At 40.9% G+C, this 17567-nt stretch overlaps 1 protein-coding gene across 1 annotated transcript; it reads left to right on the top strand.

Annotated features, from left to right (window-relative positions):
- The first annotated feature begins 15188 nt into the window (after positions 1 to 15188).
- On the top strand, positions 15189 to 17041 carry LOC132042137 (L-ascorbate oxidase homolog). Its single transcript, XM_059432755.1, is given in 3 exon segments — positions 15189 to 16489; positions 16492 to 16567; positions 16569 to 17041. Coding segments are annotated over 3 exon segments (1659 nt in total). The 5' UTR covers positions 15189 to 15351; the 3' UTR covers positions 17014 to 17041.
- The last annotated feature ends 526 nt before the right edge of the window (positions 17042 to 17567 follow it).

The following is a 17567-nucleotide window of genomic DNA, read 5'->3' as shown; positions in this document are numbered from 1 at the left end:
CCCGTAGACCAACGAGAAGGGTGTTTCTCCCGTACTCATTTTTTATGTGGTTCTGTAGGCCCACAGTACCTCCAGTAGTATTTCCCTCCAGTGATATTTCGATGTTTCAAGTCTTTTCCTCAAATTCTAAATAATTGTTTTGTTCGTAGATTCTGCTTGCCCGTTAGCACATGGGTGATACGGAGTTGATACAATTTTCTTGATCTTGAACCCTTCGAGGAAATCATTGACTTTACCACCAACGAACTGGGAACCATTGTCACAAGTTATTTCGGCTGGAATGCCAAATCGGCAAATAATGTGGTCCCATATGAAGTCAATAATTTCCTTTTCTCTTATCTTTTTGAAGTCCTGCGCTTCAATCCATTTTGAGAAATACTCAGTCATAAACAAAATAAAACGGGCGTTACCTGGTGCCCATGGCAACGGACCAACAATGTCCATCCCCCACTTCATGAAGGGCCAGGGTGATATCACCGAGTGCAACAGCTCCCCGAGCAAATGAATCATCGGGGCATGTCTTTGACATCCGTCGCATTTTCGGATAAAATTCTTCAAATCTTCCTCCATCCGGTTCCAATAATAATCGGCTCTGATAATTTTTCGGACTAAGGCTTCAAAGACGAGTGATTGCCGCAAGTCCCCTCGTGTACTTCTCTCATCACGTACTCCGTTTCTCCGGGGCCTAAACATTTGGCCAAAGGACCGAAGAAAGACCGTCGATATAACTGGCCATCTACCAGACAGAACCGTGCTGCTTTTGTCCTCAGCGACGGTGATTCTTTTGGGTCACTCGGGAGCTTTCCATCTTGCAAGTAGTCAATGTATTTGTTGCGCCAATCTCAAGTTAAACCCATTGTGTTTATTTCAGCATGTCCGTTTTCTATCGCCGAATTCACCAAGTGCACCATAGTCCAGGGGTTGATTTCTTCCCCTTCGACTGAAGATCCCAAATTGGCCAATGCATCGACTTCGCCGTTCTGCTCCCTGGGTACATGCTGCATGGTCCATTCTTTAAACCGGTGAAGTATCACCTAGATCTTTTCCAGATATCTTTGCATCCGTTCGTCCTTGACCTCGAAAACGCCATTCACCTGGTTAATGACCAGGAGAGAATCGCATTTTGCTTCAATTACTTCGGCCCCCATACTCCGAGCTAATTCCAAACTCGCAATCATAAATCATACTCGGCTTCATTGTTAGTTAATTTAATAGTTCTAATGGATTGTCGGATCGCATCTCCGGCGGGGGTTCTAAGAATGATTCCTAGCCCGGAACCCCTAAGGTTTGAGGCCCCGTCCGTGTGCAGTGACCAAATACCCGAGCCTTTCGCCGAGGTTAGCAGGATTTCTTTCTCAACCTCGGGGATCATGGCCGGGGTGAAGTCTGCCACAAAGTCGGCTAAGATTTGAGATTTGATGGCTGTCCGAGGCTTGTATTCAATTTCATATCCGCTTATCTCTACAGCCCATTTAGTTAGTCTACCCGATAATTCGGGTTTATGCAAGACATTCTTTAATGGATAAGTAGACACAACACATATTGGGTGGCATTGAAAGTAAGGTTTGAGCTTTCTAGAAGCGCTTACCGGTGCTAATGCCAACTTTTCAAGGGGGGATATGGGTCTCCGCATCCCCCAAAGTTCTACTCACATAATAAATGGGGAATTGCGTACCTGATTCTTCTCGGACCAAAACTCCGCTTACCGCTACCTCGGACACGGAAAGGTAGAGAAAAAGCTGCTTGTCCGCTTTCGGTGTATGCAACAAAGGTGGGCTGGACAAGTACTCTTTTAATTCTTGTAAAGCTCTTTGGCATTCCGGTGTCCAAGTAAAGTCATTCTTCTTCCTTAGTAAGGAGAAGAAACGGTGACTCTTGTCCGAAGATCTTGATATGAATCGACTCAGTGCCGCTATCCTTCCGATCAACCTCTGCACTCCTTTAACGTTATTCACCACCTCGATATCCTCGATTGCTTTGATCTTGTCTGGGTTAATTTCAATTCCCCGGTTTGACACCATGAACCCGAGGAACTTGCCAGACCGGACACCGAAAGCACATTTCTCCGGGTTGAGCTTCATATTATATCTTCGAAGCACGTCAAAGGTTTCCTGCAAATGTTTTAAATGGTCCTTTATTTTCAGGGACTTGACAACCATGTCATCAATATAAACTTCCATTGTTTCCCTATTTGTTCTTCGAACATTCCATTAACTAGGCGTTGGTAAGTTGCACCGACATTTTTTAATCCGAAAGGCATGATATTGTAGCAATAAGTCCCATATCGAGTAATAAACGATGTTTTCTCTTGATCCTCCGGATGCATCTGGATTTGGTTATACCCGGAGTAAGCATCGAGAAAGCTTAACATCTCATGCCCGGCCGTCGGATCGATCATTCTATCGATGTGAGGCATCGAAAATGAATCCTTCGGGCATGCCTTGTTCAGGTCCTTGTAATCAACGCACATTCGAAATTTATTACCTTTTTTCGGCACCACCACTACGTTAGCCAGCCAATCCGGGTATTTTACTTCCCGAATGGAGCCTATTGTTAAAAGCTTCGTTACCTCATCCTTCACGAAGGCGTGCTTCGATTTCGCTATAGGCCTCTGTTTCTGCTTCACCGGGGGAAAGCTCCCGTCAATGCTGAGCTTGTGAGTTGTTACTTCTGGTGGAACACCTGTCATATCTATATGCGACCATGCGAAACAATCGGCATTAGCTTGAAGGAATTTAATATATTTGTTCCTAAGCTCCGAGGTTAACCCGTGCCCAGGTATAACTTTCTGTCCGGTAGATGATCAAACAAGGTGACCTGCTCCAACTCTTCTACTGTAGATTTTGTCACGTCCGAGTCATTCGGCAAGACGAATGATCTGGGTATGCTGAAGTCATCCTCTTCGTGTCTCGGGTCCAATTTCTTCTGCTCCGTTGTCAGACTCGTGCACGGTAGTTACTATTTAGAACCCTTGCCTTCGGTTGATTCTTTCTTTTGATCCGATTTTTTGAGAGGGAGTGATGCTTCCTCAACCGCGAACATCTCTCTTGCGGCAGGTTGTTCCCCCCGGATGGTTTTTACCCCCTCCGGTGTCGGGAATTTCAGCAGCTGATGTAACGTCGATGGCACGGCTCTCATGCTATGTATCCATGGTCTACCCAGCAATGCATTGTACTTCATATCCCCTTCAATTACATAGAACACCGTTTGCTGGATAGTGCCGTCAATGTTGACCGGCAAAGAAATCTCACCCTTCGTGGTTTCGCTCGCCATATTGAACCCGCTGAGCACCCGGGCTACCGACGATCCGATCGAGTAGCCTTAGGCCGTTCAACCACTCTCCACCGATGATATTGGCCGAGCTACACGGGTCAATTAAAATACGTTTAATTTGAGACTTAAAAACAAGAATAGAAATTACCAACGCATCATTGTGCGGTTGAAACGATGCCTTCCGCATCCTCGTTCTTTGAAGGTGATGGAACCCTCGGGTACATAATCCTGGCTGCCCTTTTCACGAACAATGGAAACCTTGGTCCGCTTCATCACTGGCCCTCTAGGAGCATATGTACCCCCGATTATCATGTTGATTATATGCTGAGGTTCTACCGGTTTAACCCGTTTGTTTGACTCCCTTTCCTTGTAGTGGCTTTTGGCCCGCTCATTCGAGAATTCACGAAGGTGACCATTTTTAAGTAAACGAGCCACCTCTTCTCTTGGTGGCGGCTCTTCGAGGTTCTGTGACCATGGGTTCCATGGTATTCACATATCATGTTCGGTCCCGCCGGCGGGGATCCGACCTCAATAGTCTCGGCCACCTTGCTTTTGCGATACGCGACCTATGGCCGAGACGAGATCCGAGGTATTGACACTAAAGTTATATTCCGATATCCTTGGCGGGTCTCTCGTTGGTGGCGAGCTTCGGCATCACTCCTAAATGACAACCCACGGCTATTCGATGGCCGCTCGGTTCTCGTTTCTCCCCATTTTGGAGAATTGACCGGGACCAGTCCTCGACTTTTTCGGTCTGAAGCTTGGTTTCTCTAAATGAGGGTACGGTCGATATCTTTCCCTCGATGGTCGTGGCTTCGGGTCATAATTCTTTCTCGATCTCTCAGAGCCTTTGTTCAGGTTTACGGGACCCGAGGGAAGTTCGAGCTGGTCATCCTCTACCCGGATCTTTGATTCGTATCTGTTGTGCACGTCTGCCCAGGTCACAGCCTCGTATTCCAGCAAATTTTCCTTTAGTTTGAACGAGGCCGTCGAACTTCGAGGGTTAAGTCCTTTGGTAAAAGCTTGTGCGGCCCATTCCTCTGGAACCGGAGGGAGTTCCATCCGTTCCCTTTGGAAACGGTTGACAAATTCACGCAATAACTCGTCATCCCTTTGGGCTATCCGAAAAATATCAGCCTTACGGGCCTGTACCTTTTTGGCACCGGCATGAGCCTTTATGAACGCATCCGCAAGCATTTCGAAAGAAGTGATTGAATGCTTGGGCAGATGGTCGTACCAAGTCAATGCTCCTTTTGACAATGTTTCCCCAAATTTTTTCAACAATACGGATTCAATTTCGTCTTCTTCGACATCGTTGCCCTTTATGGCACAGGTGTATGAAGTCACGTGTTCCTGAGGATCTGTTGTACCATCATATTTCTGGATATCCGGCATTTTGGACCTCTTTGGGATCAACTTAGGAGCCGCACTCGGAGGAAAAGGCCTCTGAATGTACCTCTTCAAATCTGGTCCTTTTAGAATGGGCGGGCCCCGGGATCCGGTCCACCGAGTTATAGGTCTCAACCCTCTTCTCGGTTGAGTCTACCGCTCGCTAAGGTTTTCGAGCATTCTCAATACTTCGGTTGACGAACCGGCCCGGACCCATTGCTCTCGACCATCCGAGCTTCTTCCCTTCAGGGTTCGGTGACACCTTTAGTCTTCTCCGAGCCGTTTCATCATTTTTTTGAGAATCGGGCTATTGCGACTCCTTGTTCGGCAATAGCCGCTCTGTTCTGCAACATTTCAAAAATAAGACATAAGTTAATATCATCTAGGGTATTTGGCACTTTCGGCCTCGGGCCCGGGTCAAAGTGATCGAATTGAGAGTGTTTAAGGGATCGATAGTAGCCGAGGTGAAGCGGCGTTCTCTGGTTCACGGTGTTTTGTCGGTTGAGGCCTTCCCTCGAATCTATGGTATTTGGGTCGATGGGATCCACTGGTAATCCCCGTAGCCCACTGTTCTCATTTTCGGCCACAATCTCGTTGTTGATGTGACCAGATTGTCCATTGCTTGCCATTTTGGTCTGTTTTCACAGAGACGAATAAAAGAACCGAATAGTCTTTAGGTGAACAAGTTGCAACCGAGATCAAAGACCACTATTATCCTAGCCCCACGGTGGGCGCGAGACTGTTTACACTGAAATTGGATATAAGTTGAATTTGTAAATGAGGTATAGGATATGTGGGCACTTTAATCTATTTTTTGATAAACGAAGAATGTATATGTATGTTTGCTTATAAATGACTTAAGTGTATGTAAATCAATATGCTAATAATTTGGACGAATGTGTTGGGATTATGGATCTGAGCTAAGATATTTTTGTATATTTCCGTGCAATATTGAATAACATGATTCAATGAATTATATAGCTATAAACCGGACCAAAATCAGAGAGAGTGAGAGGGAGAGAGAGAAAGCTTCAATATATATTCAAATACAATGTTTTGAATCTGAAAAGCCAACCCCTAAAAGTAGGGAAGTGTCCCTATTTATAGTTTTGCCTCATGGGCCTTTCATACTGCACAACCTTTTTGGAATAAAGGAAGCCCTAATATGGGTAAGGTTGGGTCGTACGGTCTGACACCCGTACGGCCTGTCGATGCTAGGTGTCGAACGATCTTCACACATGGCGATTGAACAACTAGCCGGACCACCGGCCACGATCACAACGGACACGCGGAAACCGGACTCCGCCACGATCAACTCGGCCACGTATAAACCAACCAACGGCCACGATCAACACGGCCATGTATCAACTCGGCGATACGTAGTTTGCCCCGAGAATCGAACCTTACGATTTTCCTCCGACTTCTTCTCGATCAAGCGCTACCGATCCCCCGTCCGGATGCTCGTGCTTGTCTTCTTCCTTTTCTTGGCCCCCGGTCTCACCGGCTAAACATTATTCCGGTTTTTACCGTATACATGCATTTCTATTATTTTCTTACTTTAAGTTTGTATTGGGTAAAAACTGGTGAACTAAGAACCCGCTTACTCCCACATGTACTTAGTCCATAACTTTACTTTAGGCATTTCATTGAACGTATACGAAGCATGAGTTTTACCTCTTTTAGTAAGTAAGTCTCAACTTACCTTAGCTATGACGCAAATTCTCCTTACAACATCCACTGTTATTCAACAATTCAAGGTCTACAATTCGGAGAGTGTAGCAATCAAAACAAGCTCAACAATTCACTAGAATTAAATTTCAAGTCTAAGGATAGCCCAAACTTTTCAAAGATCCTGGGATTCGTACGCGTAGATTGAATAACTAGTTCAATTTTTTAACACGCTCCTCATACTCTTACTTCAATCATAGATAAAGGAGAAGTTGAGGTTAACCTTTTCAAAGAATTCCTAGGTTTTCCCTTTTTTGAGTTTTTGAAGATTGGACGAAAATATGTGATTTAATCCTTGTTGATTTCATGTTAATTGATTTGAATTCACACAAAAAATGGCCAGGTCCTTACTTGAGATAATATGGAAAATTTGTAGGTCGCTGCTTTTCTCCTTCAAAGCTCTCAAAAACGTTGAAGAAATAGAATGTTTTTCTCTCCCAGATATTCCTTTTATATTTGTGATCTTCTGGGCCTTGGTGACATTCTGTGTTGTAACATATGTACATATCACGCTAGGTTAATTTGAAATTTTCTCCAAGTGTTGTGCGACACACAGTGGCGGATGGAGAGTGCAACTTAAATGCTGGTTCATGTCATTTTTGTTCAACCCTTATATATGTATTAAGATATTCATTAAATATATGTATATTTGAATGTGAACCCTACTATTCATTCTATGTTAACTTGATGTCGATGTAGGAACTCATAAATTTTAAATCCTGAATCCGCCTTTGGGCACACAACCATAGAGCCAGGTCAATATGAGATTTTTTCCGGGTGCTATGTGACGCACAACCATCGGGCCGCAACACTGGGATTATTTTTTTTAATCTCACACGATGGTCATGTGACGCATGGCGTCGTTCGGATCCTGAGACGCTTTCCATTTTAAATATTTTAAGCCCCGTAATTGCTTCTCTCAAGTCATAAATCATGTCGCGCGTCCATATACATGTTCAAATTCACTCCATTATTCCTAAATGAGTCTCAACTAGTTGAAAACGTTGGGGGCCTTACATCGTTTTAAAAAATAATATACCGAGAACTGAAAAAAATAGAGAAGGAAAATGCATTATAAATTTGTTAAATACAAAATAGTAACAATTTCAATTCGACACGCCTATTTTTTGTGATTAATCGTAGTTATTCTTATAACATGCACTGTACCCTTTAGTAGGGGTGTTCATGGTTTGGTTTGGTTTGTTTTTCTCTAAAAGAAAATCAAACTAATTAAGTCATTTCTTTTAAATGTTGAATCCAAAACAAATCAATTAAGCCGGTATTTCATCGGTCGGATCGGGATTTTTCGGTTAATTTGATATTTTGTACGTTTTTTATTATATATGAAAATATACTTCCAATCAAATATTTAGATTGACCATGTTCCAATATAACACTACCAAATCATTTACTCTAGCAGAAAAGAAAGAACTATACATGTAATCAAGTTATATATGTAGGTTTTTTGAGAAAATTATATGCATTGTTATTATGATTGGGCCTGGTCCAGTATTAGTAAAGCAGCTTAATACCAAATTAAGTGGCCTTGTTTGGGATCCAGGTTGATAAATAGCATCATTTTAGAAGCAATCGGTGATGCGAATATTATTGAGTCAAAACTTAAAGTCTGTTTCTACTCATTCCCATTCTCAGTATCTCTGATTCTCATCCCTTCTTTCTATCTTTTGTATTTCAGTCAGATTTGTATTGTTATTTCCAGAATCCCTAGTGTATTGCTACTGTGTTTGGATTATGTAACGACCCGTTTGGCTGTTACCGAGCTTCCATAATTCGTATCCTAAAACCTTCTTGATCAGTAGTGTTGATTAGTTTTACGCAAGGGATTTTTCTGTTTAAGTTAACCCGTAGTAGAGTTAGAAGGAAATCAAAACTTGAGTAGGGCCACTGGGCCCAGTACTTCACCACAGCGAGGGGTGGACCGCCGCAGCGAGTCCGCCCCAGTGAATCACTGCTCGCTATAGCAGGCTGCTCATGATTAAAGGCTTCCGCTACAGCGGATCATACTTCCGCCACGGCGAAAGAGACGGACTTCCTTGAGCCTGCTCCCGCAATCGATTATTCGCCGTAACGATGGCTCACTACAGCGGCCTTGTGTTCACCACAGTGGATAACGCTGGGCAGACTTAGCATTTAAAGTTCATTTTGGGATTTGACCTCATTTTTCACCCAACTCTCAAATCAAGCCGTCATTCGAGGCATTTCCAGAATAAATCTGAAGGAACCGTGGGAAAGGTAACATCTCGACCTTATTTATTTCATCTCTCTTGAATCTCTTCCTTCATTTACTAAGTTTTGATTATATGGATTAATAAAAATGGTGAATTCCCAAACTTGCAAAACCCTAGAGAGGTAAAATGGGTTTTCATTGCTTAGAATCATGGCATTTTGAAAGGAACTCTTAGGTTGATATTATAGGCTAGTTAACCAACCCCAATCCCATTTCTTCAACTATTTTTGCAAATGGGTTAAGTCTTGGTGTTATTGAAATTGGGGATTTTAAAGAAGAATGCTATTTATGGCTTGTTTTAGTGTGGATACCCATAAGATCTAGATTATTAGTCAATGGAGACCAAGAATACCTAATTTGAGAAAAAGTTCCAATTTTACCCTTGTCGGCCTGGAGTTCTATGAATACCTTAATCCTTGACACTTTCTTACTTGGATTCCTTGCTATTCTTAGACCTTTCCGTCTAGGCTTCCTTTTTTGAAAATGGAAGGTGAAGATCAAGTGGATGATCGCGACACCTATTGGCTTGTCTCCACGTGTGTGATACTAGACTTGATGCTTAGTTGCCTTATAATGATTGTGAAACCGTGTATCTCATTTACTGGGTATTATCTTGTATAGAGTAAGGATTGACTTATTCTTGATATTGTGGTATGTGTCTATGTGTGGCACGATTGGTATTGATTTATTCTTATTGGGACTGATATATTCTCACTGTCATCCATATCATTCCTGCATTCATACTCATATATTTAGATCGGGTTGCACGGCGCAACACATACATATATTTGGATCGGGTTGCACTTTTCGCAACATATATTGGATTGGGTTGTACACCACAGCAGGTACATGGACTTCGCGGATCCCCATGGGTCATGACTGTCGAGGCGTGGAGGTATTCCATCCGGAGATTACATTGGCCATTGCATATGCATTCATTATCATCATCTCATTTTACATCCATTGATCGGATTTGTTGGTTGTACTTGTGTTTGTGGTTATTCTGAGGAATTATGGGAAACTTGGTAGACTTGTATTTAGGTGCTTCACCACAGGCTATGATTCGACTATTTGATCTTTCTATACTAGAGTTGTTATTCTTAAGATTGTGGCTGTGATGGTATTTGGTTTAGTAAGATATTTGTATACGGTATCCCGAGTCCCTGTGTTGTTCACCCTTTCGGCGTGAGTTGCTTGTTTATCTTGTTGGGGGGGTGGAAAGAGTCCCCTGTTGAAAGTAGCCTTATTTGAGTAGTAGGCGCGAATTTGATCTATGGTTTTAGTGAGGTTATTCATACTTGATGTCGTGGGTAATATTTGTGTGGGTCTTGTCTTATATTGCATGGTTTGTGGATTGAGGAGTAGAAGTTCATATGTAGGCTTGAATGTTGAAACCTTCCCCCGTATTGAATCTGTAGACTGACTGAGTTACTGTCTACCATACTTATTTGTTGTTTACTATTATTATTATATTTTCCTAATCGTTGTCGGCCTATGATACTTACTAGTACGAGCGTTGTACTGATACTAATCTTGCTACACCCTATTCGGGGTGCAGAGTTGTTACAGGTTAAGTTCGTGGATTAATAGCTTCTAAGGATTATCCGGTGTCCATGTTAAAGACTTCTGTTAATTCTATTCCAAAATAGAGGTTGTGCTCCATTGTATTATCATATGCAGTTGTAAATCTTAGAAGCTCTTGTACTAGTCTAGACCTGGTTTTGGAAATTGGTTATTGTAAAAGTATTTCTTGTATTAATTCTGATTTCAATGAATAATGAAATTGCCATTGTTGTGTCATTCGTTCTTTATATAAAATGAGTGTTTAGGTAAAAGGCGTCGCCTCCTAGGTGGGATTTGGGGAGGTGCCTGCACGATTTCTGATTTGGGTTGTGACAGATTAATACAAGTTGTTTGACTTGTTGAGAATTTGGTTCATTGCATTGGTACTTTCATTTACGTACTCTAATGACAGTGGTAGTATTAGATCAATTCAGCAGCACCGGTAATCCAGAGGACTGGATTTATCAGGCGGAGCGATACTTCACTTTCTTTGGCTTCTCTGAGGAATACTTGCTATCTCTTCCTTTATTAAATCTCGATAGTGAGGCATTCAACTGGTTCTGTTGGATGTATCGCAACAAACAATTTTGGGATTGCAAGCATTTTAAGGAAAACTTAGCGCTGCATTTTCGAGCACGACCCTTCGCAGTGTCTCTTGTGTTGCACTCTCAAATTACCAATATTCTTGCTTTGCTACAGACGATACAAGAGAATTGTTCAGTTATGTCTAAGTAATTTGACAAAATTCATCTGTCAAATTCAAGTATATATAATCTAACCAGATTGCCACCGACAATAATGCAAGCAGTTCAGTTAAAGATGCAATTGACACTGCTACTACGGCAGTTAGCGAAGAGACTGTTTTTGCTTTGGCTGATAGAAACTCAAGCACTTCGGATAAATTTGACACTTTGATCGACACAAAAACAGGGGAATCTCCCCAAAGTCGATTGAAGATATAGTGTTTGTCGAAATTCCCCAGAGTCATGAAACTGCTCTGCTTTGCCAAATTGCAAACAATGACACACTGCTCGTTCCTCCTGTTGCTGCAATTGTTCTGATCTCTAATGAGATTGAACAATTTTCTTTTACGGAGGATTCATCTGAAGAATCAAAGGAAAATTCAGATTCAACAGTCATTTCCTATGCGATGAATTCTGCTTTAGACAACGGACAACCGGAGGAGGCTCGGTGTATGCTCAAAATTCTCAGACAAGGTACAATTGAAAATCGAAGTCATATTGCAACTAAGTTTATGGTACATTTTTGTTAATATGTTGCCAATGATGATATTGAAGTGACGCAACATCTTCTACCCCTAGAGATTAAGTATGAACATAATATGGAGGAAGTTTTTAAAACTATATTTTCCACCATAGTGATTTTGACTTACATTCAAACAAGTGGTATGACACATAATATGGAGGAAGTATATATATGGGGTCAATTTTTGATTCATATAAATTTAATTTTGCATCACCATAGTGATTTTGACATGGTTGTGGGTTCGATTCTCTGTACATTTTTTTAACAAACAAGTGGTATGACACAAGACAGAGACTCACGACTAGTAACTCCTCTTTAGCTTTCTTTAGGATCATAATTATTGATGTATACATGTATGTCAAAATTTGTTGGCTGGATAACGAGAGGGTTATTCCCTACATTTGGGAGGCAAGGGAATATTGAGAAGGTTAAAGAAGTTTGTGAAGAGACTTTTGACTTTAATTATGATGACATATTGCCTTGGGTTTAAACAACTCCTCAAGGAAGATCCCAGAAGCTATAGAGTTGCTAAATTTTTTGAAGTATTGTGGATCAAGGTCTAAAAAAATTATAATTGTTGCCTCGATTGTTATTGCTCGCAAAGTTCAGCATATCAATTCTACTTTGAGTAGGTACCACGTAATAAAACCTTCTTGGGGTATTTGTAGAATATCGGTTGCCACTTACATGAATAATTTATTGTGTTTCATAAAGGCATTCTGTTTGTTTCTGGCTTGCACCAACAGCATTCCAATGTGAAGGAAGTAACTGTCATGGACTCTACTATGCTTAACAATGTAGTAGAGAAACTAGCAGCTAAAGTTGCTAAGCTTACTGATATTTTAAAGATGAATCATGTGTTGGTTTTGAATGAAAGTAGTAAAAGGTCCTCTGTGTGGATGACTGCAACTGTGCTCATTATTTGCAAATGGGATTCAGGAATATGTTCCAAGTCCTTGGCTCTAACAGGTTGTAAAGAGAACGTGGAGGCACTATCATTGCTGGATGCTAGTTTAACTGCGTATTCTAACTTGATGACAAAAGTGTGGGATCCCGGATGGTAATGGTGTATACACTCTTCTATTTTCCTATCTCATTTTGCATTAACAGTTGCTATGTCAATTGTTAATCTCTTTTATAATCGCTCAAAAAATAATAACCACAATAAGGACAGGAAGAAGATAAAACAGTTTTTGTTCTCTTATCAGTGCATGAGCTTGGCACATGAAAACGGATGGCATGTCTTGCTTGATGTCTGTGCATTGGGACCTAAAGATATGGGTAGATACTTTCTTGTTTCCATCTAAGTTCCCTATTTGCTCTTCCTACAAGACCAGTGAAATCATTGAAATTGAATTTATTAAATGGGGGACTAGTGATATATTACTGAAGGCATTTAAAAGTTTCTCTGATGAGCTTGCTCTCTGGATCCATGCAACAAGATTGGGTGAAGCTAGTGGACATATTGTGTCAAGAGGAAATATTGTAGGGGAGAAGGGCCTATGTGATGAATTTGTCTTTTCCAGCAAATGCCTTTCTTGTCAAAATTCTGGAGTGTTTATTTGTGGCAGGATGGGGCTGAAGAAAAGTTGTTTTCATATTTCCGGATATGCTACTATTTTTCGTGGAATTTATGTTCACTGTGGACAAAATCTATCAGATGATAGATTTAGAATTATTTAGAGAGAACACAACATGGTTGTTGATCATCCGTCTTCCAAAACTGGTTTTACAGGCCCGTAATGCTGCTACTCCAGTAGTTGCACTTCTGCAGCCACTTCAAGTTCAATTATTTTTGTTTGCTTGTGAATATTTGGAGGCAAATATTGATCTTATGGTTATATCAGTAGCAAGCTTTGAGACTACTTTAATGGAATTTCATTGTGGTACATTGCCGAGGGGATGCGTTGGACACCACAATGTTGCTAAGTTTGTCATGGATTCAAAGAATGATTCAAAGCATGTAAGGTAGTTCTTTGAATATGTTCAACTGCCGCATTTTTTACAATGATGTTGTTGCTATAAGGCTAGACTACTCGAACCTTGAGGACAAGGTTCTTATTCAGGCCGGGGGTGTTGTTATGAATGAGCCTGGTCCAGTATTAGTAAAGCAGCCCAATACTAAATTGAGTGGCCTTGTTTGGGATTCAGGTTGATAAATAGTGTCATTTTAGAAGCAATCGGTGATGTGAATATTGTTGAGTCTAAAGTCAAAGTCTGTTTCCGTTCGTCCTTATTATTAGTATCTAGGATTCTCATCCCTTCTTTCTATCTTTTGTATTTGAGTCAGATTTCAATCGTTATTTCCAAAATCCCGATTGTATTGCTACTGTGTTTGATTAATACAAGTTGTTGGACTTGTTGAGAATTTGGTCCGTTACAATTGTCTAATTATTTAGTCATTTCCAAGGAACTTAATAAAATTTCTTATAATGAATATTTTTTTGTGCAAAAATTTAAAGAGTTAATATACCAAGATATCTTGACGATAATTGAATTAAACAATGATGAATATTGAATTACTGAAAGACAAGTTATTTTGAACATGAAATATATAAATTCTTGAAGTTATCAAAATAAAGACTACAAATCAATCCACTAGAAAGTAAAGGGGAAGAATTTGATTACTATAAAGGCAAACACCAGAATTACAAACCAAGAGTGCAAGAGTTTAATATGTATCGCAAAATATTAAGATTTTATATAAATATATGTGCAATTATAATGCTTAAATAGGTATTTATATAGTCGGTTTTATTCGGCTTTTTCGTTTATTTTTTTGCTTAAAACCAAAACTAAACCAAATTTTGTCGATTTTTAAATTAAAAATCAAAATCAAACCAAACCAACAAAGTGTCGGTTTTTCCATCGATTTGATTCGATTTTTTGGTTTGATTCGGTTTTTCGGGTAGCTAATCAATTTACCAAAATAAATATAAAGTGCCTTGATTACAAAATATGTAAAAGTACATAACTAGCAAAAGTCAAACCTGTAAAGAATAAAGTTTTCACTAATTGGGTATATTATGTTAAAGGTATTTATTGTGATAATTGACCAAATTTGCTACCAGCTAGCCTTAATATCATTCTCATAGGTACAAGTGATAGAAGTATGACAAAATCGATTTGTGCGGATTAAATAGTTAGTATAGTACAAAAGAGAGAGTTATTCTAAGGGAAGCTAAGTACTAATACCATTTTAAAACCACAAAAGTATGTGCATGTGCATGAGCTTCTATATGAGACTGCATCCACAGTTATATATAACTAAATTATTTCAACTTATTATTTTCAACCCAAGTTATCGTTTATCCTTGCTTCATAAGGAAAATATGGAATGAAACCAACGGTCCTTTTATTTAGGTTTTATGTGAAATCTAAAGACTAAATTCTTGTGTACTATCATATTCATATGGAGTACAAAACTCTAAGTGCATCCTGTTCTTGTTCTTAATTTCGACCAAGTAAAATATAAACAACAAAGAAAACAAGCCATAAGAAAAGGCAAAAAGAAGAAGGAAAAAAAGAATTAAAAGTGGTGATGCTGAAGAATCGGAAAGGGTAGGTATAGGAATGCGAGAAATATAAGGAGAATCATAGGGAGTGAAAGACGTGGCCAACAATCAAAGGAGAGGCAGAGAGATTATTTCGGTCACTAACCTATGGTTCCAAAAGTGACATCCTATGCTATAAAAGGCCATCATGTAGATGTTGAATAGTGCAAGCTCTAGCAGGAAGAAGAATAAAGAAAAAGAAGAAGCTCACCTCTTCTTCTTGTGAGAGTAATAAAAAATAAAAATAAATCCCAAAAAAACAAAAAGTCATCAAAAGAATTCCAAAAAGAGTTTTTTAGTTTGGGGATAGGAGAAAAATAAAACAACGCCATGGGAAGTGGGAAAGTGACAGTCGTGGCTTTGCTACTTTGCCTCTCTCTAGGAGTGATAGCTGAGGACCCTTACCTCTACTTTAACTGGGAAGTCACATATGGCACTGTCGATCCATTGGGCGTGCCGCAACAAGGTATTCTCATCAACGGGCAGTTCCCAGGGCCTAGAATTAACTGTACCTCTAACAACAACATTGTTGTCAATGTCTTCAATAAATTGGACGAGCCATTCCTCTTAACTTGGAATGGTGTCCAACATAGGAAGAACTCATGGCAAGATGGTACCCCAGGAACCATGTGCCCAATCATGCCTGGTCAAAATTTCACCTACCGCTTCCAGGTCAAGGACCAGATTGGTAGCTACTACTACTTCCCAACCACAGCCTTGCACCGGGCAGCCGGTGGCTATGGCCCCATCAACGTCCACAGTCGTGCTCTCATCCCAGTTCCTTTTGACAATCCTGCTGATGAGTACAACGTATTCGTGGGCGATTGGTACAACAAGGGCCACAAGACCTTGAAAAAGATCTTGGACGGTGGACGCACCATTGGCAGGCCCGATGGCATTATCATAAATGGTAAGTCTGCTAAGGTTGGCGAGGCAAAAGAGCCACTCTTTACCATGGAGGCTGGCAAGACTTATAGGTACAGGTTCTGCAACCTTGGCATGAGGTCATCAGTCAACGTGAGGTTCCAAGGTCACCCAATGAAATTAGTGGAGCTAGAGGGATCCCACACCGTACAAAACGTCTACGATTCCTTGGACATCCACGTTGGTCAGTGCCTCTCAGTATTGGTCACTGCCAATCAGGAGCCCAAGGACTATTACTTGGTTGCTTCAAGCAGGTTCTTGAAGCAAGAACTCTCCTCTGTGGCCATCATTCGTTATGTTAATGGCAAGGGTCCAGCATCCTCTGAGCTTCCAGCATCCCCACCAGACAACACTGAAGGCATTGCCTGGTCCATGAACCAGTTCCGCTCCTTCAGATGGAACCTCACTGCTAGTGCTGCCAGACCCAACCCTCAAGGTTCCTACCATTATGGACAGATAAACATCACCCGCACCATCAAGATCGTCAACTCCAAGGGCCAAGTAGGTGGTAAGCTTAGATATGGTTTGAACGGTATCTCACACCGATAAGCGAGACTCCGTTGAAGCTTGTAGAGTACTGGGCTGCCGATAAGGCCTTCAAGTATGATCTCATGGCTGATGAAGCCCCCTGCTGACCCAAGCAAGCTCACTATTGCCGCAAATGTGAAAAACGCCACCTACCGTAACTTTGTGGAAATCATCTTCGAGAACCACGAGAAGACCATCCGCACCTATCACCTGGACGGATATTCCTTCTTCGCCATTGCTGTTGAGCCCGGGAAGTGGACCCCAGAGAAGAGGAAGAACTACAATTTAGTGGATGCCACAAGCAGGAACAACATCCAGGTGTATCCAAACTCATGGGCAGCAATAATGTTGACCTTTGACAATGCAGGAATGTGGAACTTGAGGTCAGATATGTGGGAGAAGACATACTTGGGAGAGCAAATGTACTTCAGCGTTCTCTCCCCAAGCCGATCATTGAGAGATGAGTACAACCTCCCAGACAACCATCCTCTCTGCGGTGTTGTCAAGGGCATGCCCCTCCCAACTCCATACAAGGCTTAAATTTAATCTCTCTGTAATGGTAGAATCAAAGGGGACGGTTAACTATTAATTGATCTATTTGTCTTCCTTCCCCAAAAATAAATGAATAAAAGTTTTTTTTGTTTCATACCTTCACATGTTTTTACGGTTCTCTAATTGATTATTACCATCTTTTTTAAGTTTATGCATGTGATCATCTTCAGATTACTTCCTATTTCCCTTTTCCTTGATTTTACCTCTTTCTTTTTCCTTTCTGTCCTGGATGAATGAATGATTTTCAGATGAATAATTTTCTCCAAAATCAAAATTAGTTATTATTTGAACTCAATTAGGATAAGATTAAATGAATTCCATTGGCTTTATCCAAATGAAGAAAATTGAAGTCGGGTTCTAATCTTACTTATACTTTATTTAGTTCAACTTTTCCATCTCTGCTTGGAGTTCCAGCCCCCTCGATGTGGATAGAACAAAGTCCTTCAATTTTTAGTGGAACAAGAAAGACATGGATGGTTTACTCATGTAAACCAATAAAAAAACAGGGCAACAAGGCACGCGAGCACTCTTGGAGTCGGCAT

The sequence above is a fragment of the Lycium ferocissimum genome, unplaced genomic scaffold (genome assembly GCF_029784015.1).
Source record: "Lycium ferocissimum isolate CSIRO_LF1 unplaced genomic scaffold, AGI_CSIRO_Lferr_CH_V1 ctg13560, whole genome shotgun sequence".
NCBI lineage: Eukaryota > Viridiplantae > Streptophyta > Magnoliopsida > Solanales > Solanaceae > Lycium > Lycium ferocissimum.
Note: the sequence above shows the minus strand (reverse complement) of the source record. Positions and strands in the feature narration are given on the sequence as shown.